Source organism: Hyalella azteca, unplaced genomic scaffold (genome assembly GCF_000764305.2).
Source record: "Hyalella azteca isolate HAZT.00-mixed unplaced genomic scaffold, Hazt_2.0.2 contig90, whole genome shotgun sequence".
NCBI classification, from domain to species: domain Eukaryota; kingdom Metazoa; phylum Arthropoda; class Malacostraca; order Amphipoda; family Hyalellidae; genus Hyalella; species Hyalella azteca.
The window spans coordinates 1,791-28,574 of record NW_025930451.1 but is presented as its reverse complement, the minus strand read 5'-3'; the positions used below and the strand labels follow the sequence as shown (position 1 = coordinate 28,574).

The window sequence follows — 26,784 nt, the reverse complement described above, 5'->3', positions numbered from 1 at the left end:
CAAATGGACTGCCAACGTATCAATAGAAAGGAAAAGATTTTTGTACCTGTAATTGAAGCCTGTTATATTACCAGATGAATTAGGTATTAAAACATATAACTCAGTACTCACTGCACTGATTGACAGAGAGCATTTTCTCGTCGACGAAAACGTGAAGTCACGGACAGACAGACGGACATGACGAGCACAATAGCGCCTTTTTTTGCACAAATGAGAAAATGCGCCAAAAATGGGAAGTGTTTTCGTTGTGGTAAAATATGGATTACGAATCGCTTCGCCAGGAATTCAACACCATTTGACACTATATTGACTAAAAGGAATGTCATTAGGTTTGTTGACAAATTTTCAAGTAGCAATGTGTGTAACGAAGCTCATTTTGTTACAGACAGCGCACTTAATGCTACATTATTGACGGACTTTTGTACTAACAATGCCAAGTGAGTTATCAATTAAATTCAGTTCGTCAATCATTATATCTTTTTTGATTCATGCTCTTTTACAGCGTATGGTGCAGCATGGAAGTCATTCAAGTACAAACTTTGAGGCCTTTTGCTCACTATTATTTACCCGGCATTAAGAGGCCGCAGTTGGCCTCATCACTGGCATCTCCACAGTCGTTGTCGAGATCACAACGCCACATCAGTAGAATGCAGCGCCCATTGTTGCACTGAAACTCGTGCGGTTCACAGCGATCTGAGGAGGTGGTGCAGCCATTTAATCAATACTTCCTTAAAGTAGGTCTTAACGAAAGAATCTCTAAAATATAAGCTTATTCGTACCAAGCGACAGTAAAGCTTAAAATGGTTTTAAAAAATTAAAATATTTTCGGATAATTTCTCGCCATCAAAATCGTGATAATTCATTCAACTTATTTGAAATTCCACTATTAGCAGCTGTGCAATCCTACACTATATAAAGTGGCGCTACGGTACTTCAATTATGCTCATGAAATGGTAAGTTTAATGCAAATCAAAGCTGGACTACCACCACTCACGGTTGCAGAAAAGCTCGTCTGAGGCGTCAGGGCAATCTCTTATACCGTTGCAGCGCGCAGCGCGAGCGATGCAGTGCTGGTCGTCACACTTCCATTGGTCGCCAAAGCAAGCTGAATAACAAACAATGAAGCACTCCAATATCTGTTCAATTTTATTATGGATACTCGTTAAATAACCAAACTAAGCGTCCAATCATTTTGAAGCTTAGATCTTTCACTTACGTATTACGTGATCATTACTTGTAGGCAAAATTGGTAATAGGACACTGTACTGACTAAAATAAAATTTGTTACTGTCTATACGCAGTACATTGATAATACGTAAAACGATTAAGTACACTTTTTATTCTTGCTCATCCAGGGTCAACCTAATAGCTAGGTAATTATTTATAAATTCAAATTCCAGTGAGAAATCACTCCCAGCAGTATCATACTTTTGCAGTCTTTTTCATCTGAGCCGTCGTGGCAGTTGGGCACACCGTTGCAGCGCGCGTGTTCTGGGATGCACACGCGGTTGTCTGCACACAGCCACGTGTGGGCAGGGCAGTACGGTACAGCTGGAGCTGGGCAACATGGACGAGTGTCAGTGAAACAGAGTTTAAGGGAAGCGACTTTCCTAAATTTTATCTCAGTAATTTACAGAGGGATCAATTTGAAATTTGGTACACATGTGTAAACCCTAAAAATACTCAAGTTTTATTTGTGTCAATTTTTTGAAAAAAATTGAAAGAAAACGTGAAAATCTTAGAAAACGGCTAAAAAGGGGTACTTTAGAAAACCTATCTCCTCCTAGGATTTTCAAGCTACAACATCGCGACACATATCATTCGATGCGCAAAGACCATATCTACAAACTGGTCGTATGGGTTTTTTGCATTTCTCATTTTTGTGGGTGTGGAAGCATTTTGTCCAAAATTTTTCGAAATTTTCGATTTTACCTCCACTTTCCCCCCCTTTTTGCAAAATAAAATCCGAACTTGGAAAAAAGCCCAAGACCAGTTTGTAGATCTTTTCTTTGCAAATCGAACGGTGTATGTCTCAACGGTATAGCTTCAAAACTCTAGGAGGAGATAGGTTTTCCGTGACAATAAGTGTGAATGTTGAGGAGAGCGCGACTAAGTCCCGCGCGCACCACAATATGCGCTCAATGTAGCATTTTATTTTCTCCTTTTTAGTCCGTTGCTGCACGGACTAAAAAGCATGACTTGACGTGCGTATCGATGATACGCAGCGTCAGCGCCTGCTCGTCTATAACGTGAGCGCCCGCACGTCATACTATATATATACCATATATATACTTTACTCAATTAAACTAATTTAGGCCTCTAATTACTAGTTTTTATGATTGTATCTGAAATTGTTAGGCGAAAATAGCCTGCATGCCGAATTTCAGATCTCTAGAACAATCAGAAGTGGGCTAATTTTCGTTGTCAATGTTAACAACAAACAAACAAACAAACAAATAAACAAACAAACAAACGCGAAGCTAAGCTAAGAAAAACGTTTTAAAAAGTGAAAATTTTCAATTTTAGGGTAGACGCTCCCCTTAAGGCTGGGAATATGTATCAACTGAGAAAGTTTTTCGGTGTAATACGATTTAAGATAATTGAACATTTCTGTTCAGAATATGAACAAGTGTATTTTCAAGCTAGCCCGGGGGTGTAAAAATAGCAAGAATTAAACATCGCATTGGAGCGTTTTCAGTCACGCTTCACTTTTCTTTCTCTTCTTCATAGTATCTAAGAGGTAAATTGAAATATTTATTTAGTGTTTAACAGTCTTCGGCTGTTGAACAAAATCTAGGCTATTGAAAACATCCAAATATTCACAAATACTTGTCATCTCTATAGACGTTTAATTTAAACTCTCTTTGGCTCTAAAATGAATTTCCAGAAATTAGGTAAGTCGAATTTTGATTTTTTTTTGCGATAAAGTAATGGGAAGAAAATATTAATCCTCGACATCATTACGAGCAGCTCGGAATAGGAAGGTATTCTCGCTAAGCCTTTAGGTCGGGAACTCGCATTGATGGCTTTTCGTCGCGAATCGCCATAATTGGGTAACATAATATCCATAAATAAATGAGAAAAGTTGCAAGCCATGTTAATTTTAGAATTATTTTCATCGTTTTAGCGAATTATAACAACAAGTTACTCGGGAATTACCAGGGTCGGGAGTTGTGGTCGGGGCTGTGCAGTTGGCTTCATCGCTGGCGTCCCAGCAGTTGGCGCGACCATTGCACCGCAGCTCTGAAGGGATGCAAAGTCCGTCGGCGCATCGCCACTCCGAGTCCAAGCAACTTTGTCCTGCTAGCGAGTGTAGCAAATTAAAACTGTTTTATAATTAGTATGAGAAATTTCAAAATTTACAGCCAAATTCGCATGTTTTCGGCATAGTGGACGTATCCCAAACTATGAGAAAATGTCAACTATGCTATTTGTATTAAGAGAAAAATGCAGGGGCGCATGTTCACCGAACTCACATCACCTCTCACCATGACCGAATATAGCGCGGAAATAATGTTTAGTTTGATGTCAATCTTTAGATTAGTGATAAGCAATATCAAAACATGACCTAAGGCATTACCAGGGCTGCTGTCATTCAATGGCGTCCAGTAGATAAACCAGTTGATGGAAGAGGTTATAGGATCGTATCGTCTTCCAGTGGGTTAGGTTTTACGCAATTGTTTATGGAGGACTGTGTTTAATGTAGGAATTATGTTGTGTTGTACTTGTACCTCGTCGACGTTGTACCTCGTCGCTCGTAGGTAGCATAGAGGCTGAATGGTGGCCAGGCAAGTCATTATGGGGAAGTTTGTGTTTACATGGAGTGAGGGATCTTGATGATTCGGATGCATGTTGTTCACTCTGTGAGGGAGATTGCAAGTGGAGGTGGCTGGGAGGAGGTTAACCTGTACTATTTTGTGTTAGAGTCTGGTATGCCAAACCTTGTCGCAGGCTTTGATCACGTCTTTGTACTAGGTGTTCTCCCAGTGTCCCAGCTATAGCTTCTATAGGTTACTTAAATCATCCAGTCTTGTGTTGTGAGTGATGTGAATGGTTAGTTGTCCATACAATCTGTTGTTTGAAATAATATCTAAAACCTTCCGGTGTATAACTAATAGTTTATTATCCCTTTGTGACGATTTCTCATGCATTGCTGAGGGTTCTGTTTTCAAAATACTGTGCACTCTCGACAAGAGCGAATTATAAGACTAGATCATACGACTTCTGAACTGGATATATTTGTACTTATATTATCAGTGTGCTTATATCGCAAGCTCACAAGGAATTTAAAAGCAAAGAAAACACCAAGCAAATTCACCATATATGCAAATTCACCATATCGATATTGAACGTTTCGGAGCTGGACTCCGAAACGTTTTCAATATCGATATGGTGAATTTGCTTAGTGTTTTCTATGCTTTTAAATTCCTTGTGGGTATATCTGAAATTAATACAAATTAATTATAATAATGAAATACTATATCCACGCAATTAACACTAACCACACAACCTACGCTACCATAGTTCAACGACGACCATAGTTCTCAACGACGACGTTTTCGTGTTCAACACCAGATTAACATCATCAAACTGCGAACAATTAAAATTAACCTTACCCGACGAACTCGTATTAACGTTTGGCATAGTGACGAACTGATAAATATGGAAGGAAACTTTCTTTCGCTATATAATGATAATGACGATGGTGTAAATATTCACTGGGATGGTAGTAACAGAGAAACGAAAAAGATAATGTGTCGTCTATGTGACACTAGTTTTTAGTGACACGCTCTCACAGCTGATCCTGCTGAGTCCAGTGAGGTATATGGACAGAGATCATTGAGAGCACTGGAGAATGAAATCACGGTTCACAAGCCACAGGATGACATGTGAATAACTTGTGTTCACCAGTGCTGTTGTTATTTAGGGAACAATTTTTGCTGTTCCTTTTGCGCTGTTATTAATAAGGGAACAGTTATTGCGCTGTTGTTATTAAGGGAAGAAGCGACTTGACTGGCAGTACTCACGACCAGGGCAGTTGGCCTCGTCGCTGCCATCATAACAATTTGGTGCGCCGTTGCACCAGAGCTCTGAAGGGATACAGAGTCCATCACGACATTGCGACTCTCCAGGCCCGCAACCTGTGCCTGCAATTGCAAAAATATTGACTTGACTAGAGCTGAAATATTATGAAGATCATTAAAATTTATTTTTCGCATTGATCCGAAAATTGCTTGAATAATTAATTTCATACAAACGCGTCTATGTTATACCAACATTGAACTCCCTTATTCCAGAGATTTTCTAAGCTAAAAAAGTTATTTCATATCAAGTTTAATTTAGTTAGCATATTTTTGACTTGGTACACTACTGTGAGAAAAATCGTCTGCAATTTGAGACAAATCTTCGGGTAAATGATACAATGAGTTCAAGTTCCGTCTAGGGTTCTGGCAATCCATGGGGCACTGTAAGCGACCTGGTCCGGTTTGCAGGTTACTGGGACAAATAATCTTTTTATTACTGATGGAAATGAGTTAGTTATGGAATATAACTTAGGCAAAACGTGTGCTAGCTTTAAGTGCCTAGCATTGCTACCGCAATGCTCTCTAGTTGTGCTGGAAGCGTTGTGAAGAGACGGTTTACTCTAATGAATGCAAGTTTGTGTGATTTATTCTCCGTGCCGATAGTTGATGTTTCCCTGAGTCCTGGTTACGCCTGGAAACTCAGGAAAGGGTTTCCGGGCGGTGGCAGGAAAGCCATCACCCGAGCCGGCTCGCATCGAAGCTGGGCGACGGATGTTATGCCGACCCGGAGCCTGGATGCTACCAGTTCCAGGCGATCCAGCAAATGATGCTCGACGGTGTGGGGGTGTGCATGGAATTGGGGGCATAGGTCTGAGTGAATTCTTTCCAGGCGGTGTTTATAGGAGTATAGGGAGGAATGGTGACCACAGCGGAGTCTGCTGAGGTGCACCCTGTCTGTACGGTGCACCCTCTCTGCACGGTTCAACTGCGGCTCTGTATGGCTGCCGTCTGGCGGTTTGTCATCTATGATATTGTTGTTTTGTGGATTCCAGAACGCGTACGGGCTAGATATGTTTGTATTTATTTGGAGAAGTTGGCTGGGTCTCTGGGCGGGGGTAAGGAGTTAAGTAATGTGAGATAGTAGTTGTATGCATTATTAGCCTGGGTCATACACATATTACATGCATATTAGCCTGCCTGAGTGTAGGGGGTAAATGCTGAATCGCGATGACAGGGTCTGTGGGGGTTGTAGTGTTGATGAAAGGAATTGGGTACCTTTCGTACCTAAGTGTTCTTTCAGAAGGAGGACTTTGGTTTCTGCGTGGACGTGGCTGGATGGTGTGGTTTGGGTGCTGTCAAGTGCGATTCTGAGTGCTGAATTTTGTATGGTTTGTAGGTGGTTGCGGAGTGTGGGTGAAATAATGGGTGTCAAGGCTGGACTGGCATAATCAACTACTGAGCGTAAATATTGTTTGTACACTAGTGTGAGGGTTTCTGTGTTCTGTCTGAATGTTGTTCCTGTGATGGCTATAAGTGTGTTTAGCCTGGGTCTTCAATTGTTTTAGTGATCTGTATGTGTGGCCCGAAAGACACGAAAGTATTGTAAGTGACACCTAAAATCTTACTTTCATGTGTGTGTGGTATGATGGTGTTGTTTAATGTGAGTGTTGTTCTGTGTTGATGCTCCTTTGTGTGGATTATTAGTAGTGTACTTGTTGATTTAGTGGAAGCTACTTTGTGTAAAGTAGCCTCCAGCACTGTAAACTATTACTTTACTTTGTATAAAGTAAATTTAGTTGGGCCCTCTATTTGTGTAATGTAAGGTTGTACTTGTGTGGAGCATGTGTTTGCATTGGTGTGTGTTGATGTTACTGTAATGTCGTCTGCATAGGATGAAATTTGAATGTTGACTAGTGGGGCTGGAATGTCATGCATGCGTAACCGGAAACACCGCCGCGAAGTCGAAATAGTAACGGATAGCGTGCCAACTTGACGGTGACTTGCGTATTGGTTTTAACACAGGGGCTAAAGAGTCGCTCTTTGGTCCGGCTCTAAATTCCCTTGTGTTGGAGAGAGGAGGAATGAACACGATGACCTTTTCTTAATATATTGATGATCTTCGGGCGATATACAATTCCACTGGTCAAGGCACACAATTTATTAGGTCCAAAATCTCCGGGAAACAGGATCTCAGCCTCAGGGATACAACGTCGAGGAATCCTAATAAACTACCGAGGACCACATTACGGGTACGAGCCGCATCACTATGCCGACAACCAACGCAATGATCTGGGGTTCGAGCCCTAATGCACTGCCAAGAACACAGAACTGAGGTGGCAGTTACGCCTCAAAAGCATGACTATTGAAGGGTACGAGCCTCCAATAAGCCGCTGACAATTTACTCGAGCGCAGAGGTTATTAGCCGCTACGACACGAGGGTGCGAATGGAACGGCTGTTAACCGTCAACGCAGCCAAAATCCGGAACTATCCAAGAGCTATACCTATGCCGTTATTAGTCCGATAGTGGAACTCATTAAGAGTTATGCCCAGAACTGCGGTGGAGTTTATTCTTGGAAGCCCAAATTTGGCTCTGCCTATTTCGAGTCGAAACCGTGTCACCCCAACCCAGTAACACTGAGCACACAAAACTTTTCCGCGAGGGGTAACTCAGCCAAAATGAGCTTACCTCAACCTCCCGTTTACAATGTACAAAACACCGTAAACACTTTCTAAGTGCAAAAAATAGATAATATAATAGAATACAATAAAGTCATCATATTTTAAATCATTTGGCAAACTAATCACAGTTAAAAGTCGAATAATCCTTAACTAATTCCAAAGTGACCAAACTCTCCATCATTCATGACTATCTAGCGCGCACCGTCGCCAGGCCAGGAGCAGCTCAACCAATCACGTTGGAGCTACACATTCAGTCTCGTCCCAAGACGCTAACAACTAAATCCTAAAAATATCACAGCTAGACGAGATTCTATATTAAAGTCATGAAATAAATATTTGTTTACGCATTGCTTAGTCATACATAAATTAAACCCTTGAGTTAACAAAATAATATCACAGTTCAACAATATTGAATACCGCTGTCTCAACATCAAAAATACACTCGCATTATTTAGTTTTATTTTAGCGTAATATATAACATCAAACTCTAATCTTATAACGAAGTCGGATCTTACTAGTTCAGCCAATACTACATTCTCAAAAAAATATTTCACAGCATTCGGGTTCCGTCACACATGTAAAGATTGAAAAGGGTTGGTGAGAAGACTGAACCTCGGGGTTCTCCATTCGGTATGTTCTTTGCGTTTGATGACTTGCCATTGTAGTGTACGAACGACTGCCTGCCTGTTAAGTAGCTGGCAAGCCAGCGTCTATAGTGTTGTTATGTAGTGTTGTATTGTAGATATTATCTGTGGGTAAGAGGCGCTGAATGGGATCAAATGCTTTGCTCATGTTGGTTGTTATCAGGAGATGGCAGGGCGAGGGTCACTTAGAGTTGATTTCATCTTGTATACTTTGAGTGAGGTTGGTGAGGAGTGTAGTGGTTGGGTGATGGGCTCTGTAACCATGTTGTGCGGGTGAGAGGGAATGTGAGGCTTGGTTTAGAATTTAGATGGTTTGGGTTCAGATGGTGCAGAGGAGTGTATTGGGCCTATAGGAAGCTGCCTCGGTTGGGGTTAGTTCGGTTTCAGGAGGGTTATGATTTTGGAAGTTCCTAAATTGATAGTATATTGCAATGTGCGTATAAAAAGCGGTGATACCATGCGGGTCGAGGTACTTAAGATGAATGCTAGAGATATTGTCATGCCCAATTGCTGAAGAATTGTTGAGCTATTTAATGACGCACGAGGTGTCGGATGTTGTGGCTGGGATGTAATTGTTGTCTAGTGGAAATTTGTGCTTGCACCTGTGAATTTGTCTGTTTGCCCTATGCTTGCGTAGGTGAATGCTGCTGTCATAATGATTTATCAATATGTTGGACTGCTATTTGCGTGAAGGGATGGCATCCGAGGTGGTAATAGCTGAGTGAGATGAGGTGAGGCCACTGTTGGAGTTAGTGAGGCTGCAGATTATTCTGTAAAATTTTGAGGAGTCGGTGCAGTGTCACTACAAACTCTTCCCAGCGTTGCTTTTGTTTATTAATTATTAAGGTTTTTTGTTCACCTAATTCATGGCTGTGGTCTATATTTGCCTGCGAGTGTGGTGTTGGTGTGCGTCGTAGGTTGTTGCGAGTTCGAATGAGACTGAAATGTCAGGTGTTGCAGTGGGTGAGGGCGTGGTCAATGTTGGCGATGGGTAGTGTGTTCAACTCCCGGAAGTGGGTCTTTGTTTCCCTGGTGAAGTCTTCCCAGGAGCTTCACTTGTAATTGCGGATGATTTGCTAAGTGTGCAGGTTGGTGCCTTTGGTGGAAAGCAGTGTGATGATAATGGGTAAGTGGTCAGATGAGAAGTTCCGTTTCCGCTCTCCAAGAAGTCCTGTGTGAGAGTGATGGCAGGCAGAAGGTAATGTCTGGGGAGGTAGGTCTATATAAGGCTTGACGTGGTATGTGAGTGGGAATGAGTGTATTGTTTAGAATGAAGAGCAGATCTAGTTGGTCGCAAATCTACAGCCCTCGAGCAATGGTGCCTCATAGGTTGTACCAGTCTGGAAGCTTCGCCTTGAAGTCACCTCCAGGAATCAGGTCTGGTAGCGTATTTAATGCTTGCAGTGTGGGAGTGTAGAGGTCCGGTAAACCCGGTGAGTGTTCTGGAGGAATGTGTATGTTGGTGAGGGTAATCTATTTTTTGTAGCCTGTCTAGATGTGAAATGCTTGTAGTCCTGCGTGCCTGTCTGGTTGTGTTAGGGTTCTGATGGGCTGTGTTTTCTCCAAGTAGGCTATATTATGGCGGATATATGTAATTAATCCGCCACATTGCTCTTGTTGCCTATCCTATCTGATGGCAGTGTAGTTTGGGATGGATGGCGTCTTGTGCAAGTGCCTGAGCTTTGTCTCTTGTATGATGGCGACGTGTATTTTGTTGGAGTGCATGTATAGTTTGAGTTGGACGTGCTTGGTGCGTAGGCTATCAATGTCGAGTGGTAGGATGTTAAGATTGTGATGGTGGATTGGCGGTGTGCTGGATTGTGGTCGAGCATGAGAGACTGGGCGCGACGGAGAGGTAGGCCCAAGGCCCAGGCAGGAGTCAGATAGCAGCGGATGAGTAGGGGAGCGCACCGGTGAGTGGGAACCGGTGTACACGGGTGGATTTGCGGCACTGATGTGTTGGTCAATGGAAGGCACAACGAGCAGGACTAATTGCTGCTAAAAGGTCTAAGGATTAGAAGCAAAGTGAACTTGAGGTGGAACAACGACTGCTAGTGCTGTTCAAGACAGATCCTCCACCTGCGCAAGATGTTAGACACGTGGTGCAGTTGAGGCAAAAGGTGGTGGGGCCCGTTAGATTAGATGTCGGCACCGAGCAGGAGAAGGGAGAAGTACCTTGCACCCGGGTATTTAAGTCACCCATCAGAGAAAATCGTTGGTCCAAGCCTACTGGGTAGTGCCTCCCAGGACGCAAAATTGGGGAGCAATCTCCCAACGACTCTGCAGTGAGGTTGAATTGGAGGCAACTTAGCCCTCCCCGAGGGGTCTCGCCACGATGTAGATGCGCCCCCAATAGCGAGCGTGCTCGATAGTTGCTTAGACTGGTAGAGTTACAGTTAATACTATCATCCCCTCGCTCATTTATTTTGTTAGGTTAACCATTTATGTCCTCAACAAAGCAGAAACAATTCAAACCAAAGACTCTCATGAGAGTGGCGCAAATAAGAAATAGTTAAAGATTGTTTGTTAGGGCCAGTGACGGAAGCAATGGATTCATTGTGTAAACCAAGTAAGGGTGATATTGATGTGGCATATTTTGACCCCGTGACAAGTGTTGAGATAAATTCCTACTAATGCAAATCACGGAAAAATTTATCCTTAACTAGTTATCTACAAATAAAGCCAAAATTATAGATTGCATGAGAACGAAAAAAAAACTCTCGTTACGTTTTTAAGCTATCATCTGCCTATACTTTATAGCACATTCAAAATATACAATTTATTTTTTGCAAACACTTTTCGATGGAAGTGAGACAACCACTAAGCTAAATTTTTACCGCACAAAACGTTCAGCAAAGAATAAAACTAAGATAAACGGTAATTTTGGAGAAGGCAAACTCGGTGACATATGTAGGAGGAAGAAAATTTTGTCTGTTGCGCGACAAAGAAAATAATACTTAATGAACCATTTGCAGGAGTAGCAATTATTAATTACAGTGTAGAGCCTAGAAAAACAGTATTTAAGTTTCTTTATGTCATCTAATCTAAATAATGTAGCATATTACAATTAAATACACGAATAATGTATTATATCACGGATAAAATAAAATTGAGCTAAACTTCTAGTTTTAAAATCGAAAAATCTAGCCAATTTCAGAAAATAGTTGTGAAAATTCTAGCTTCTAAATTTATCGAAGCGTTCCAAAAAATCTGACAATGTTCTGTTTGTGCTCATGCAGCTGTCAGACAAAACTGCCCGTTGGGCTTTCAGGTCAAGGGGAATTATGAGTGTCAGTTTAATTTTATTTAATGCCTCGGTTTGTCCATTGCAAGTAGCCTGTATCCTTCTGGGACGAGCCCTTCGGGTTAGAAGAGGCGGCGTTTTCTTACCCAGTCGAATTTTAAGTTCTGTTAGCGGCCGCCACAGAGTACACACAGTCGGCTTAGAGATGACTCAGGCGCCTATCGGCCACCTAACTGCATTCAATGGCTATTCAAAATCCGATTGCGGGAGTCGATTGCCCGATAGACCAAATATACGAAATCAGACCAAAAAATACAGCTGGCCAGGCTTCTGTCGTCAGACGCTGTTGTTTGTGTGAATCATGACAATCTCCCGCAGATGGTATGGCGTCTATGTTTGTTCACGCGTACGTTTGTTGAGTCATACGATGCCACAAAATTAGAATTGACTTTAGAATTTTTTTAGCTTAGGTGGTTGTCAACCAGTAATTCCATTACGTACGTTACAAAAGACAAAAATCATTGACAAACTTGATAATGATTACATGACAGCAAGAGATAGATCCCTCTAGCTCCATGAGAAATTTTCAAATTCGTATCATAAATAAATGGATATATAATTGGCAAAACCAGCAACAGACGAGCGTTGGGTTTTACATTCAGGGCCAACAAGTTTATGTTAATATTCATTATACTATGATGTTGGAATGGCACTGCTTGATATAGTGATGGCTGTGCACTGCCTGGTGACAGGCATTGTACATTACAATCAACCTGTCGTCCAAACAAGGTCTACAAAATTTTACAGGTCAACATGATATTGTGGTACGTTCACAAATTCCTACTGCAGTTTGAAACTGAATTCTAAAATAATATGATGGCGACAACGGGCGAATAAATGTAACGACTTATTACGATGTAAATCACGTTCATAGTTCTAAACGTGTAACAAAGCATCAAATTCCGCCCGAAGCGCTCTGTTACAGCTGCAGCACCAGCAGCGATAGGGCAGCCAACTACCATGTTCCAACCAGTCATCACTCATCAGTGTTCCGCATGACAGCGTGGTTGATGTCCATTTGTGAGCCGTGTTTAGATTTGTGATGGAAAATTGGCATTTTAACAGAGGTAAGAAAGACGAGTATGTTATCGATACTTTATTGTCAAGGTGTTGGACAAAATTCCTTTTCACCAGCGAATTATGATAGTTTTATTTTACGTAATAAGCATGACTCATCGATGCGCTGTTGTCATGAAGCTTTTTTTTTCAAGGACCTCATTCCCGAACGAGTCACAACTGTTTGAAGAAATTTCATTCATAGGTGCAGACGACTTTGATGTCACAACTTAGTCCGATCTTTACAGTTCTTACTTCATTAAGTTGCTTTCTTGTGTTCAGTGCATAAAAATAGTTGATAGAACACGTAAAATGTTCAACTGGGTAGAAGTGTTAGACTGCTAGTGGCATTGCTCTTTTCAGACAACGCACGGACGGTCGGTAATCCAGCTAACGGCTCAAAAACTCAAACTACATTTTCAATTGTTTGTGTTTTGGAGCATAGTAACTTTATTATTGTGAACTGGCAACTCATGTGAAATTGACATTAACTTCCGTATGATGCAGCTGACTTTTATCGAGACTGGTCGATTTTCTCCTGAGGCGACACGAATTTGAAAATCCTACGACGCAGACCGCGGCAGACGTCTGTTAAAGTTATAGTCTTTAGTTAAATTATTGACTTGAATAAATGTAGAAAGCAGCGCAATGCATAAACACCAATTTTTTGATGATTTGACTATTTAAATATTAATTTAGAAATTTTTATCTCTTCCCCCAGTGCTTGCTGTTGACGAAAACGACCTCAGGAACCGGTCCCGAATGAAAATTTTTCGTAAGCTATGGCATCCAGGCCATGGTTGAACTAATACGAGATTGACCCACGCGCAGCTGCGCCATGCGGATGGCATTTGTTATTTCACCCATGATGTCACCTTGGTCGTTGTACCGTGTGATGCAAACTGATTTGCAACACTTGTTTTGCCTAAAATAAGACAAGTCGCAATAAATAAATTTTTTGGGGCCATTTTAATGAAGTCAATTTTTTCATGATTAAACTAATACAAGGTTTTCCCTAGTGCAGCTGCGCCTTGCGGATGTCATTTGTTATTCCACACGTGACGTCACCTTGGCTCTTGTGCGTTACCTTGTGACGTTTAACTGATTCGTAACGCCGGTTTCGCTTAAAATAAGACTAGTTGCATGCAGTAAATATTTTTTTTCGCTATTTTGATGAGGTCAAATTTGTTCAAATGCTTTCAAAGATAACATAAAAACAATGTGTTTATCTACACTATTTACATTTTGTGCCCACAGTGACGTCACTCTAGGGATGAGCAGAACGGCAAAGAATCGTCATCGCTGTTCGGCGTCATCGGGTCAATCGTCATCGGGTCAATCTTACAGTGGGGGGAAATAAATATTGGTACACACACTTGAAAAATCGTATTTTAATGTATGTAAGTACACAAACTTAACAGGAAAAGTGATTTAAATTATGTATAGAGACGCATAGTATTCAAAAATTTTATGTTATGTTATAATATTAAAGCCAAAACCCCTTTTAGAATTTTTAGTACTTACATGTGCATTTTTAATAAATTTTCAGCCTGATGAGCATGTGTCGTACGCAACTTCGTTATAGTTGATTTTAATCTACGTGTTTGATTTAGTTCGATTCTGGCTCTCGACATGCCTAGTGAAGAGAATATTAGGTGCGTGTTTAGTTAGGAATCTCTTTCTGGATATTTACACTCGCTTCTAGTTTTTAATGTATCTTATTAAGATACGTAAAAAAAGTATTTTACGTATCTTATTTATGCTATGTGCAATACTAATTTATGAGCGATTATTTTTACTATTGTATGTTTCTTTTACAGAATCCGATTTTAATAAGAAGTTCACGGAAACTCGCGTTTTCGAAACCCTTCGTGAACGAATAAACTTTACACCCCTCGTCTAGCTATATGACTGTTCTCGTTTCAATTACTCGAGCAGCCGTGCAACGTGAAATAGTCTGTAAAATTATGCTCCATTAAACGCTTGACCTTGACGATGTCTCGCCGTAAATCTTTGCCAGATCCCTCTGAGTAATGTAAAATGGAATTTATAAATCTTCTTTGCGCTATTTAACTCCTGACGAACCTAATTCTATGCATATCTCGTACTGAATTTATGAGGGTGCAGCCATTGTGTTTCGGCAAGTTTCACAAAAGTATGACACTTATATGACATAATACTCCCAGTACAAAAGCTAACTTTATGCAAACGTATTTCAGGGTTGTGAAGGTGGCCGATATTGCGTCCCAGTAGTGGTCTGCACGACTTCGCTGTGCTGTCGCCTTCGCTAGGATCTATATAGCGGCACAGAAGAACAGTTTATTGGTACTGGGAAAATGGAGAGAGCGAATATTTAGTGCTGGTACCGAGGTGCATTTGGCGTGGTAGAATGAATGGTGATGGTGACGTGTAAGACTGCGTGGTGTTGGTGACGTGGTAGAATGCATGATGCTGATGACGTAGAATAATGCATGGTGTTTTTGACGTGGAGGAATGCATGGCGCTTTTTGTGTGGTATAATGCATGGTGATTGTGACTTTGGTAGAATGCATTGTGATTGTGACGTCGGTAGAATGCATGGTGTTGGTGACGTGGAAGAATGCATTGTGTTGGTGACGTGGAAGAACGCATGGTGCTGATGACATGACAAAATGCATGATGTTTTTCCTTATTATCCTTTGTATTTATTTCGGACGTAGAAGTCCCAGGTCGCGATGGATCGCTGCCTCTGACTATCGCGCATCCGCCTCATTTGAGCCAGCTGATGCACGATGCTGTTGCTTGCTTCTCGCCGCTGGTAGTGTTGCAGGGGAGGTCGATCTGGGATTGTGCCCAGGAAAACGTCCAGTTGTTCTCTAGATTGAACTCCCCCTCTCTTAGATCCTTTGGTAGGACGTTGAACAGCCTTGGCCCTGCCACGGAAAGTGATCCTTCCCGCAGGGATTGAAATCTGACTGCAGATCTGTTACATAGTGGGGTATCTTGCACAGTCTCCCCATTCTCTCGTTACGGTATGTCTTAATCCTGAACGTTTTGCTCTCGAAGTTTGGTGCCATTCCGGTTATCATTTTCCATGTATACAGAATGACATACCTCTCCCGTCTCCTCTGCAGTGAGTAAAGACCCAGGCGCTTAAACCTCTCCCAGTAGTCCATCTAATTGATCCCGGAAGTGAAGGTTCCCTGGACACTTTCCAGTTGTCGCACTGCGCCGAGTGTGAACGTGGTCCAGAGCTGGCTGCAGTATTTAAGGGTTGGTTTTACGAGGGCTCTAAAAGAGTGTGATCATCGGCTCCACTTATCTCGTTCTGAACGTCCGCCAGATCCACCCCATCTGTCGCCTACCTCTTGCGGTTATTGCCGTTATGTGATCACCAAACTTTACCTGAGTATTCATCAACACTCCTAGATCGCGAACGAGTTGCTTCTTTTCGATTTCCGAGTTGTCAGGTGCTAGATAGCGGTGCTCCATACCAGCTCTTCCGCTAACTCTGTATCTCGAAACCTTAAACAAACTTGGTCCCGTTGAACTGCATGTTGTTCGCTTGGGCCCAGTCATATATTGCAGAGTCTTCTTGCAACCTCTCGCACTCCATCCTGTCCGTTATGGTTATTAGTATCCTGGTGTCGTCCGCGAATGACGTTAGAGGCGTGGTTCACTGCCACATCTATGTCGGCGATGTGAAAGAGGAAGAGGATTGGGCCGTGTACAATTCCCTGTTGTATTACACTCTTCACCCTGGCCTCGCTTAATCTCAAGCCTCCTACAACGACAGCTTGTAGTCTTTCTGTTAGGAAGCTGTGGGTCCATGCCAGCAATTCACCTCCGATACCCAGTACTCTTAATTTTCTGAAGAGCACTCCATGGTCAACTTTGTCAAACGCTTTCGCGAAGTCCAAATACACCACGTCCACCCCGGCCTCCTCCTTCAGCATGGCTAGGATTTGGTGGTGATGCTCTAGTAACCGAGACAAACAGGAGCGATTTCGTCTAAAACCGCGTTGCCTTCTGCTGAAAAGGTCAGTTTCCTCCATGTACTGCACCATCCTTCTGGTAACAACCTTCTCATAGTGTATACTTTGATTACGTGTGATGTTAATGTAACCGGCCTGTAATTTTGGGGTCTGTCTCTCGCACCTCCTTTGTAGATTGGGTTAACTAGCCCTAATTTTAGGTCACTTGGAACGTATCCTTCTCTCAATGATGTTTTCCAGAGCAAAGTCAGAGGGACCTTTAGTGTACCGGCACATTTTTTCTGTAACACTGCTTGGGCCTCATCTGGCCCGGAAGCCGAATAAGTCGATAATTCTTGGATACTCCTCTCTTGATCCGGTGTCGAAAATAGGGTAGTTTTAAGATAATATGCGAGACATAGGTTTAAGAATTCTTTCGTATCTTAAAACCACACCTAGCCTTAAAACTATAGTTGTCGGGTCCATATTCGTAGCAAAAATTTAGCATAAAATTTATATAAACTGGCTGGCACCACTCATAGCGATTTTGGGTTATTGCGGGCTCGCGGTTTCGGGATTCCCATTAGAACGTTCCAAACTGCAACGCATACGGCTAATTGCTACCAGTCTTGTCCAGTAGCCCATCCAGATACCAGCTCTCCGGCGACTTCAGTTTTCGCGTTGCTTGTCTATCTTCGACGGCTATGATGGAAATGTGGCTGCACACTTCTTGTCGTGTGAGGCTTGCCGTCATGACGGGCTAAGAACTCGTCTCCTGGCGTCTCTTTATCTGAAGTCGCTAGTGAAAGCTCACGTGAATTACTTGATAGAGAACGTAGGAAGGCCAACCTGGTCTGGTTTGGGATTCCTGAAAGTAACGCATCTGATGCGAAGGACCGAGTGATGGATGACACGGCCTTTGTTGTAGACCTGTCTCTTATACACATCTAGATGTGTATAAGAGACAGCCTCATTGAAGTATACAAGTATACTCATGGTCTATACAAGGTCCCTGAAGGGTTACTAGAATTTGAAACAAGAACCAACACCAGGGGCCACGGCTATAAACTAAAAAAACTGGGCTGCAACTTCTCCACGCGACAAAATTTCTTCTCGCTTCGAATCACCGACATGTGGAACAGCCTCCCCAATGACATCGTTGGCGCTCCAAGTATGAACGCGTTCAAGAACAGACTAGATAAAGCTATGGAAAAATATATGTTCAGAGTTGAAATGCCCAGCACCATATCGAACCCGGTGGAAGTCTAGTAGCTACTTGAAACTATCGTCAGTCATGAAAATATCCGGTAAAATGAAACGATATTAGATCTTCTGTGAACAAGGCACGAAAAGGAAAAGAATCGGAGACAGGCCACATCAGGCCTACACTGCAGCGCCGAGATCACTATGTTATGTCATGTTATGACCACCCGAGCTCCGGTCGGGGCACTCGCCATCTTCCGCCACCTGCCCCAGCTTCAGTTTCTTATGAAACGTGAGTCGCGGTACCACGACGTCGTGCGAGTGTGTGCCAGACTGTTTCTGAAGCTGACTTAGCTTAACTCTTCCCCTTACCTCAACTATAATAAAGGTGCTGCCGTGCAAGTGAGATAGTTCTCTAATTTTATTATCAGATATAACTTGAAATTAATTTATAGATAAATTCATGCTGGCGTGCAATTGATTCTTATAAATAGATAAAGGGGCTGTGCCCTGATTGGATAATTAATTTACTTCTCTAATTGATAATTAGATAAATTTACCAAATATTATGTAAGTGATAGATTAATGAAAATTAAGAGATAAATTTAAATATAATTGTTTCCTGTAGATTTAAGAGATATTAACAGATTAATTAATATTTTGTACATTCATTTTTTTAAAGGGCAGCACTAAACGAAATTGCATGGGGTCGTGGGCTGCGGAGCTATCTCGACGTGTGGTTGGGTCCTAACCCGGCTCAAGCTCACTCTCCCGGCCCAGTCACGCTACTTCGGCCTGAACTTTCTCCTTAAAATCCATGAACAAAGGAAATAATTTTTGCAGTAATTAATAGTGTTTTATTGCCATCTCCGACCCCTATGCGCTAAGTTTTCGTTATCCGGTGTTTCAAACTCAATGCATCAGTCCCTGCCCCCTTGGAAGTTCTTGAATGACTCCAATTTGGTTCGCACATGCCCCGGTCGTCTCCAAAAAGGACATCGTTATTTTACAAAGGCCCCACTGACGCTCTGATTTTGACCTATGACTGGACATATTTATAGAAATATTTGGGATCCTCTTAAATGGCAGACACCGCTTGCGCCTCCGCAACTTGTTGCTCCACCTCGTGTGAGTCCTCCAACTGTCGTTCGGTGTCCTCAATTTTCTCCTTTAGATGTTCCAGCCTCCATTACACCATATTTCTGGAGGCGGCCGTTATCTGGTTGTTCAATCTCGCTCGTTTTCTCATGAGGATCCGTCATTCCCTTGGAATTATGTGCCATTTGGGGGTCGTTTTTCTCGGCGTGTGACGTGCGCATACCTGCAGTAATACTTCGCACAGCTTGTTGTACATCACTTTGACGTTTAATCTAGGAACTCAGATCTCCATTCAATTTCGAGGAGTTCGTTCCCAATGGCCTCCCAGTCTGTTCTTCGATGATGAAAATTTAGCCCAGCTAGCCCCTCTCCAGGTATGGGTCTGGGCTGGATTCCCCTCTCAATTGTTGTCTCGACCATCACTAGTCAAAGGCCTGATAGTGCGGTCTCCTAAACACGAATATCAGCAACCAGTTCTTCATTGCTGGTGAAGAATAGAGCCAGGATATCGACTTAGCTAGCTAGCTTGAACACCTGTTGAATTAGCTAATGCTCCCTAGCGAATCGAAGTAGCTGTGTTGCCTGGTTTCTGGCCTGATCGCTGCATCGTCCTGAAGCCTGATATCTGCGTCGAGATGAGATGTGTATAGCATAACCGATAACGTGTTCCACATATCCATTTGAGCCTAGATGCAGGGGAACTGTTTTTGATGCGAGGAAGTTTCTGAGGTAGACTGTAACGCCTCCTTTTACCTCCCTTCTTTTCGGTCTGCTCGGTAATGTTGAAAGCTTTTCATCGCGATTTCTCCATCTTGGATATCCTCTCTTAGGTGTGACTCGGTGAAGGCAAGCATGATTATTCCTTCTGTCTCGGAAATTTTTTTAAGTACGCTGATCTTGTGACGTTTTTTTCTTAGGAAGAGACCCTTTTATGTTGGATATCATGCTGCCACTCTTCCTTTGCAAGCGTTTTTAGTTGCTGCAACACTGCACTGTCAGAGGTCTATGGCTCAGCAGCTGTTGCATTTGTTGCTGTGATTTCTGCTGTTGTTCGTTCAACGTCACAGCTACTGCATTTTTTGTTAAATCTGCCCTACTTGCCTCTGTAGGCCTTAAAAATTACTGCGACTGATTACTGCGGTTCTTCTTCTTCACTCTGTTAGGTTGCGTTGGTCGGTGAGGTAATTATTGGAATTTCCCTGTGTTTCTTTGACTACGATGATAGATTTGCCCTTCCCAAAACCGAGTAGAATCTATCCGCTGTTACGGGAATTAACTATCAGAGTCCCGTTTCTCTTCGGCGTTACCTCTCAACTGCAGGTTAAGTCTATAACATAACATAACATAACATAGTGATGTCGGCGCTGAAGTGTAGGCCTGATGTGGCCTGTCGCCGATTCTTTTCCTTTTCGTGCCTTGTTCATAGATCTAAACTTGTGTCATTTGATCGGATCTTTTCATGACTGGCGATAGTTTGAAGTAGCTACTAGACTTCCACTGGGTTCGATAAGGAGCTAGGCCTTTCAAATCTGAACATATATTTTTCCATAGCTTTATCTAGTCTGTTCTTGAACGCGTTCATACTTGGAGCGCCAACGATGTCATCGGGGAGGCTATTCCACATGTCGGGGATTCGAAGCGAGAAAAAATTTTGTCGCGTGGAGAAGTTGCAGCGCAATTTTTTTAGCTTATAGCCGTGGCCCCTGGTGTTGGTTCTTGTTTCAAATTCTAGTAACCCTTCAGAGCCGGCCAGAACGGATGCTAATTCTTTGAGCAATCTGGGATGGAAGCCGTCTGGTCCACATGACTTGTTGGGATTTTGAGCTACCAGGCGCTTGAGAACCTCGATATAAGGCGATGAGTCTAGTTATCTCGTTTGCAAGCTACATTTTTAATAATGTTCCAGCACAATAACGGATAAATATTGACAGTCCTCATTTTTGCATTCGCGTTGGTTTTGGCTTCTAAATGTTGAAAATTTGGGAAAGATCTTAGGGTGAGAATAATTACAGCTCATTTCTTCATTCTTCCAATCTCACTTGCCCTGAATATATCTCCAGCAAACGCGTCTCTTAACAGTTAAGTGCCTCTTGTTCGAGGCATTTAAAAGGGAGGGGCAACGATGCGGTCGGTCGGGCTGGGAGTGGTACTATGTCGGGCAGCAGTGAGGGATGCGGGAGAGTGAGAAGAGGGAGTAAAAGAAGTAAAGGGAAACCGCGCCTGAGCGGAACAGAGACATATTCATGCTAGGCATATTTCTCTCCCACGCTAGAACAGCTTGCACACTCTCCATGCCTTATTAACCCACCCCTCGTTCATCACACATTTTCTACATATAAATTATGCCCTAGTTTTTAAATATTTACAAGTTGGTATTCTGGAAGTAGTGAGCATTCGAAGTGACAAAACTGTCTGCATGAGTAACATCTATGTGCCAATTGTCAAAAATTATGTTGCATTCCAGGCATTCTCCGGTAGGTTTACTAACACAGACTTTGGCCGCCATGTTTACTGAACAATGCACTTTTCGTTTTTTCTTTCTTTTCACATTTTATTCTCTTTTACTCACTGACTTTACTGAACAAAAACTGTTTATTTTTGACCAAAATTAATGCTAATTTACTGCAAATTTAACAGATTACGTGCAGTATGTACTCGTACTCAGTTTTTCTCAATCAATTGTTACTCGCACTCAATTTTTACTGGCTTTAATTAATTTCAGACTATTCATTGGAACACTTCAGTGCAGAATGCGTTAACAGAGTTAAACCGGCAAATGAAATGTAAACCGGGACCGCGCAGCACACCGCACGACCGTTACGTCCCATGGCCACAAGCAAACTTTTGGCGAGGTAGAATCCATAGCGTTGGTGACGTGGAAGAATGCTTGGTACTCTCAGCGTGGTAGAATGCATGGTGATGGTGACATGGTAGAATGCATGGTGCTGGTGACGTGGTTAAATGCATGGTGTTGGTGACGTGGAAGAATGCATGGTGCTTTCGGCGTGGTAGAATGCATGGTGATGGTGACATAGTAGAATGCATGATGTTGGTGACGTGGAAGAATGCATGGTGCTTTCGGCGTGGTAGAATGCATGGTGTTGGTGACGTGGAAAAATGCCTGGTGTCAGTGACGTGGAAGTATGCATGGTGCTGATGACGTGATAGAATGCATGGTCCTTTTGGCGTGGTAGAATGTATCGTGATGATGACGTGAAAGGATGCATGGTGATGGTGACGTGAAAGAATGCATGGTAATGATGACGTAATAGAATGCATGGTGCTTTTGGCGTGTTGGAATGCGTGGTGATGATGACGTGGAAGAATGCATGGTGTTGGTGACGTGAAAGAATGCATCATTTCGCGCGGTAGAATGAAATAGTGTTGGTGATGTTAATGAATGCATTGTGCTTATGGCGTGGTAGAATACTTGGTGCTGCTGACGTGGAAGAATGCATGGTGCTGGTGTCGTGGAAAAATGCATGGTGCTGGTGACATGAGAGAATGTTTGATGCTGTGAGAGCACGCATCATACCGGTGAACGCTAGAAAATAGCGAGCGCTTGTTATTGAGGGACAATGTTGCTTACTTTAGAAGTGATTATACCCTTTGTATTGTAGCTAAAGATCAACTTGAATCATGTAATTCGTTTCGAAGTGGAAGAATTTCCAGGTAAGGAAGAATTGTATTGTTTTCAAATTACATTATTGTGCTACTGAGTGCGTTTTCTTTAGTTGTTACCATTACCTTCGCTCAAGAGAAACAGAAACATGTAACGTGGGTAATCGAGAGCCCATCCCTGCCCCCCACAGAGGGGGCGTTTTTTAGTCGCTTGCTAGGTTCGGCCGTGCCTCACTGGAAGGCTTCAGGCGCTTAACACGCGCGCCCCACGATCGCCCCAAGCTCGCCAGGTAATCGACAGGAATCTGATTCGGCGCTTATTTCGCTCTGGCAATCGGAACCTTCGCTCTGGCAATAGGAAGCGGACATACAGCCGCTAATTTACGCTCAAGGCGAGCTTGGGGCGTCCTTGCACCAGCGGCTGACAGGAATAAAAACTTTGATAGGGTAGTAACAAGCCATAGGGAAGGGGAGAACGACGAGAGCAAAAATACAGGTTTAGTGATGATGCATTAAACATCCAATGGAATTGTATAAACGGAGACACTGAAAAGCGTACTCACGACCAGGGCAGTCGGCCTCGTCGCTGCCATCATGACAATTCGGTGCGCCGTTGCACCAGAGCGTCCATGGGATACAGAGTCCATCACTACATTGCGTCTCTCCAGGCACGCAACCTGTGCCTGCAATTGTAAAAATATTGACTTGAACAGCGTTGATATAATTTGAATGTCATAAAAATTTACTTTCCTATATGTGATGTGCAAATTGTTTAATAAAATAATTTCACAAAACACGTCTAAATAATTACAATATTTATTTAATTCTGGTATCCACCACATTATCATTGAATAAGAACATAATGTCATAAACGAATAGAACAAGTAAGTTATTCAGAAGATAAATGCAACAATCAGAGTCGAACCTGGATTACATAACATATATTCACTGAAGTTAAATTACTTTCCTCAGCAAACAGCGGTCAAAATTCTCGAGTAAAGTACTACACATGTCGAAAGAACATCACATATTAACCTTGACCTTGGTTAAACTATTGATGTCATTAAATTCCGTTATACCAGACGTTCTACAGAGATGCTATAGATTATTACAATTATTCAAATAAATTTTAATTCAGTTGCATAGATTGCCCAGATTTTCTTACTACATACTGCGGAAAATCTTTAACTAAATGTTACAATGAGTTCAAGTTCCATCAAAAGTTCTCTCACCTGGGCAATTTAGTTCGTCTTCCTTGCCGGGGCACTCTGCTGTTATGTTGCATCTAACGGACATGGGGAGGCATAGGGAGCCGCACGCGAACTCGTCCGGCTTGCAGGTTACTGGAAGAATATTTTTATTCGTTATGCGTGCCAAGCAGAAAGTTGATATGTTTGTCATATGCACGTCTAACATCCAAATATTTAAATAAGTAAATTAGCTGCAAATGTTCATCCGGAAGTTATAATTAATATTAAAATTATAACTAATGCGGTAATGCCAATAATAATTTTTTATCTTTGAGCTTGACTATTTTGTACATTAGCGACTAGATAGCATTTCAGTACATTTTAACTCTCTATTTCCATTCAAGAGAATGGAATATCTGAGGTGCAAACTGTTCGTGAATATAACGGAATTAATGATTTTGCAAATTTACCAAAACAAGCTGCCACAAAGCTCGCTAGTTGTGTTGGAGGCGTTGTGATGCTGCGGTAGGCATTATATACGTATATAGTGAATGATAGTTTATGTGCTACATCTTCTGCTCAGTAGTTACGAAATCCAAGAGTTCAATGTTATATGTATCATCTTCTAGCTTCTTTGGTTTTTTAGGTTTAAAATTTATCTGCGCATGCCGAAGCAGAAATAGTGCAAATCAAGAACTCTCATGTGGATGGCACAAACATGAAATATTTCAAGACTTTTTGTTTGAGCCCGTGAATGAAGTCAATGAAATAAAATTGTAAACCAGGCTAGTGTGACATTGAGAGCAAATCCCTTGACCTTTTGACACAGGTTCATTTAAAAGCATCCTAATGCATATCCAGACAAAATTATCCCTTCTCCTGTTTTTTTGCAGATTTGAAAAATCTGGCCAACGATAGCTAAAATACATGAAATTTTTAGCTTTCAATTTATCAAAGAGTTTGCAACATAGGATAATAGTGCGCGCAAAACATTTTGAGTCATCAGATACGCGAACCAGCGTTTTTCGGGTCTCCAATGCACCTGGGTCTTTTTGGTTTAATATGGGTTTTGGCTTGGCTTTATTATATTTTTCTGTACTCATGCCACTTTCGACTCCTTCCTGCAAATTGGGCAGAGTGTTTGAGTTCGCCGTGCTTGGTGCGTAGGCTATCAATGTTGAGTTGTAGGATGTTATGATTTTGATGGTGTGTTGGCGGTGTGCTGGCTTTTGGTCGAGCAGGAGAGACTGGGCGTGACGGAGAGGGAGGCATCAGGCCCAGGCAGGGGTCAGGTAGACGCCGAAGAGTCGAGGAGCGCACCGGTGAGGAGGGAACCGGTGTACACGGGTGGATTTACCGCACGGATGTGTTGGCCAATAAGAGGCACGACGATCAGAACCAGTTGCTGGTATATAGTGTCTAAGGGTTGGAAGTGAGGTCACTTGAGGTGGAACCAGCGTCTGCAATTGTTGCTCAAGACAGATCCTCCACCCATGCAAGAAGATGTTATGCGCGTGATGCAGGTAGGGCATAAGGTGATTGGGTACGAGTTGGGTTTAACGTCGGCACCGAGCAGGAGGTGGAGGTACAGGGACCCTGCAGCCGGGTCTCCAAGTCGCAAATCAGAAAAAACCGTTGGTCCAAGCCAACCGGGTAGAGCCTTACAGGACGCATCACTCTGGGGAACCATTTCCCCACAACTCTGCAGTGAGGTTGAAGTGGAGGCTATTTAGCCCTCCCAGAGGGGTCTCACAACGACATAGACGCGCCCCCAATAGCGAGCGTGCTCGATATTTGCTTTACTGGTATAGTTACAGTAAATATTATCATCCCCTCGCTCATTATTTTTGTTGGGTTGATCATATATGTCCTCACCAAAGCCGAAACAATTCAAACCAAAGACTCTCATGAGAGTGGCGCCAACATGAAATAATTAAAGATTGGTTATTAAGGCCAGTGAAAGAAGCAATGGATTTATTTTGTAAACCAGGTAAGTGTGATATTGATGTTACGTATTTTGACCCTGTGACACGTGTTGAGGTAAATTCCTACTAATGCAAATCATGGAAAAATTTATCCTTTAACCAGTTATTTACAAATTTAGCCATAACTATAGTTTGCATAAGTACGAAGAAAACTCTCGTTGCGTTTTTCAGCTATCATCTCTATATAGCATATTCAGAATAATAATTTTATTTTTTTGAGGACGAGACAACCACTAAGCTAAATTTGTACCGTACAAAATGTTCAGCAGCGAATAAAACTGAGACAAGCAGTAATTTTGAAGAACGCTAACTCGGTGACGTAGGAAGAATAAATTTTTTTCTGTTGTATGACAAAGTAGATAATAGTTATTTAGCAATTTGCATGATTACAAATTATCAATTACAATGTAGAGCATAGAATAACAGAATATACTTTTCTTTATCTAATCTAATCTGAATAATGTATTCTATAACAATTAAACTTACGCATAAGTCATTTATCATGGATGAAATAGAATCCGGCAAAAGTTTGAGCTTTAGATTCGTAAAATCTAGCTAATTTCAGCTAAAATTTTTGAAAATTCCAGCTGCAAAATTTATCGAAGCGTTTCAAAGGATCTAGAAGCGTTTTGTTTGTGCTCATGCAGCTGACAAACAAAACTGTCCGTTGGATTTCAGGTCAAGGGGTATTATGAGTGTCAGATTGATTTTATTTAATGCCTCGGTTTGTCCATTGCAAGTAGCCTTTGTCCTTCAGGGGCGAGCCCTTCGGGTTAGTAGCGGCGGCGTCCTTTTGATAACAAGGCATATGGAAGGTGAGGAAGGCGAGAGCAAAAATACAGGCATAATGATGATGCATTAAACATCCAATGGAATTATATTAACAGATACACTGAAAAGTGTACTCACGACCAAGGCAGTCGGCTTCGTCGCTGCCATCCTGACAATTCGGTGCGCCGTCGCACCAGAGCGTCCAGGGGATACAGAGTCCATCACGACATTGCATCTCTCCATGCCCGCAACCTG

The 26,784-nt window shown here is 42.2% G+C and overlaps 1 protein-coding gene across 1 annotated transcript; it reads right to left on the bottom strand.

The window, feature by feature from the left end:
- Positions 1 to 559: 559 nt before the first annotated feature.
- Positions 560 to 26,784, bottom strand: LOC108681355 (very low-density lipoprotein receptor-like). The gene is made up of 7 exons (XM_018170373.2): positions 26,668 to 26,784; positions 23,147 to 23,266; positions 5,028 to 5,147; positions 3,160 to 3,303; positions 1,429 to 1,557; positions 995 to 1,105; positions 560 to 693 (listed from the first exon to the last, which is right to left on the bottom strand). The coding sequence occupies exons 1-7, from the start codon at positions 26,762 to 26,764 to the stop codon at positions 560 to 562; spliced, it is 855 nt and encodes a 284-aa protein (XP_018025862.1). The 5' UTR covers positions 26,765 to 26,784.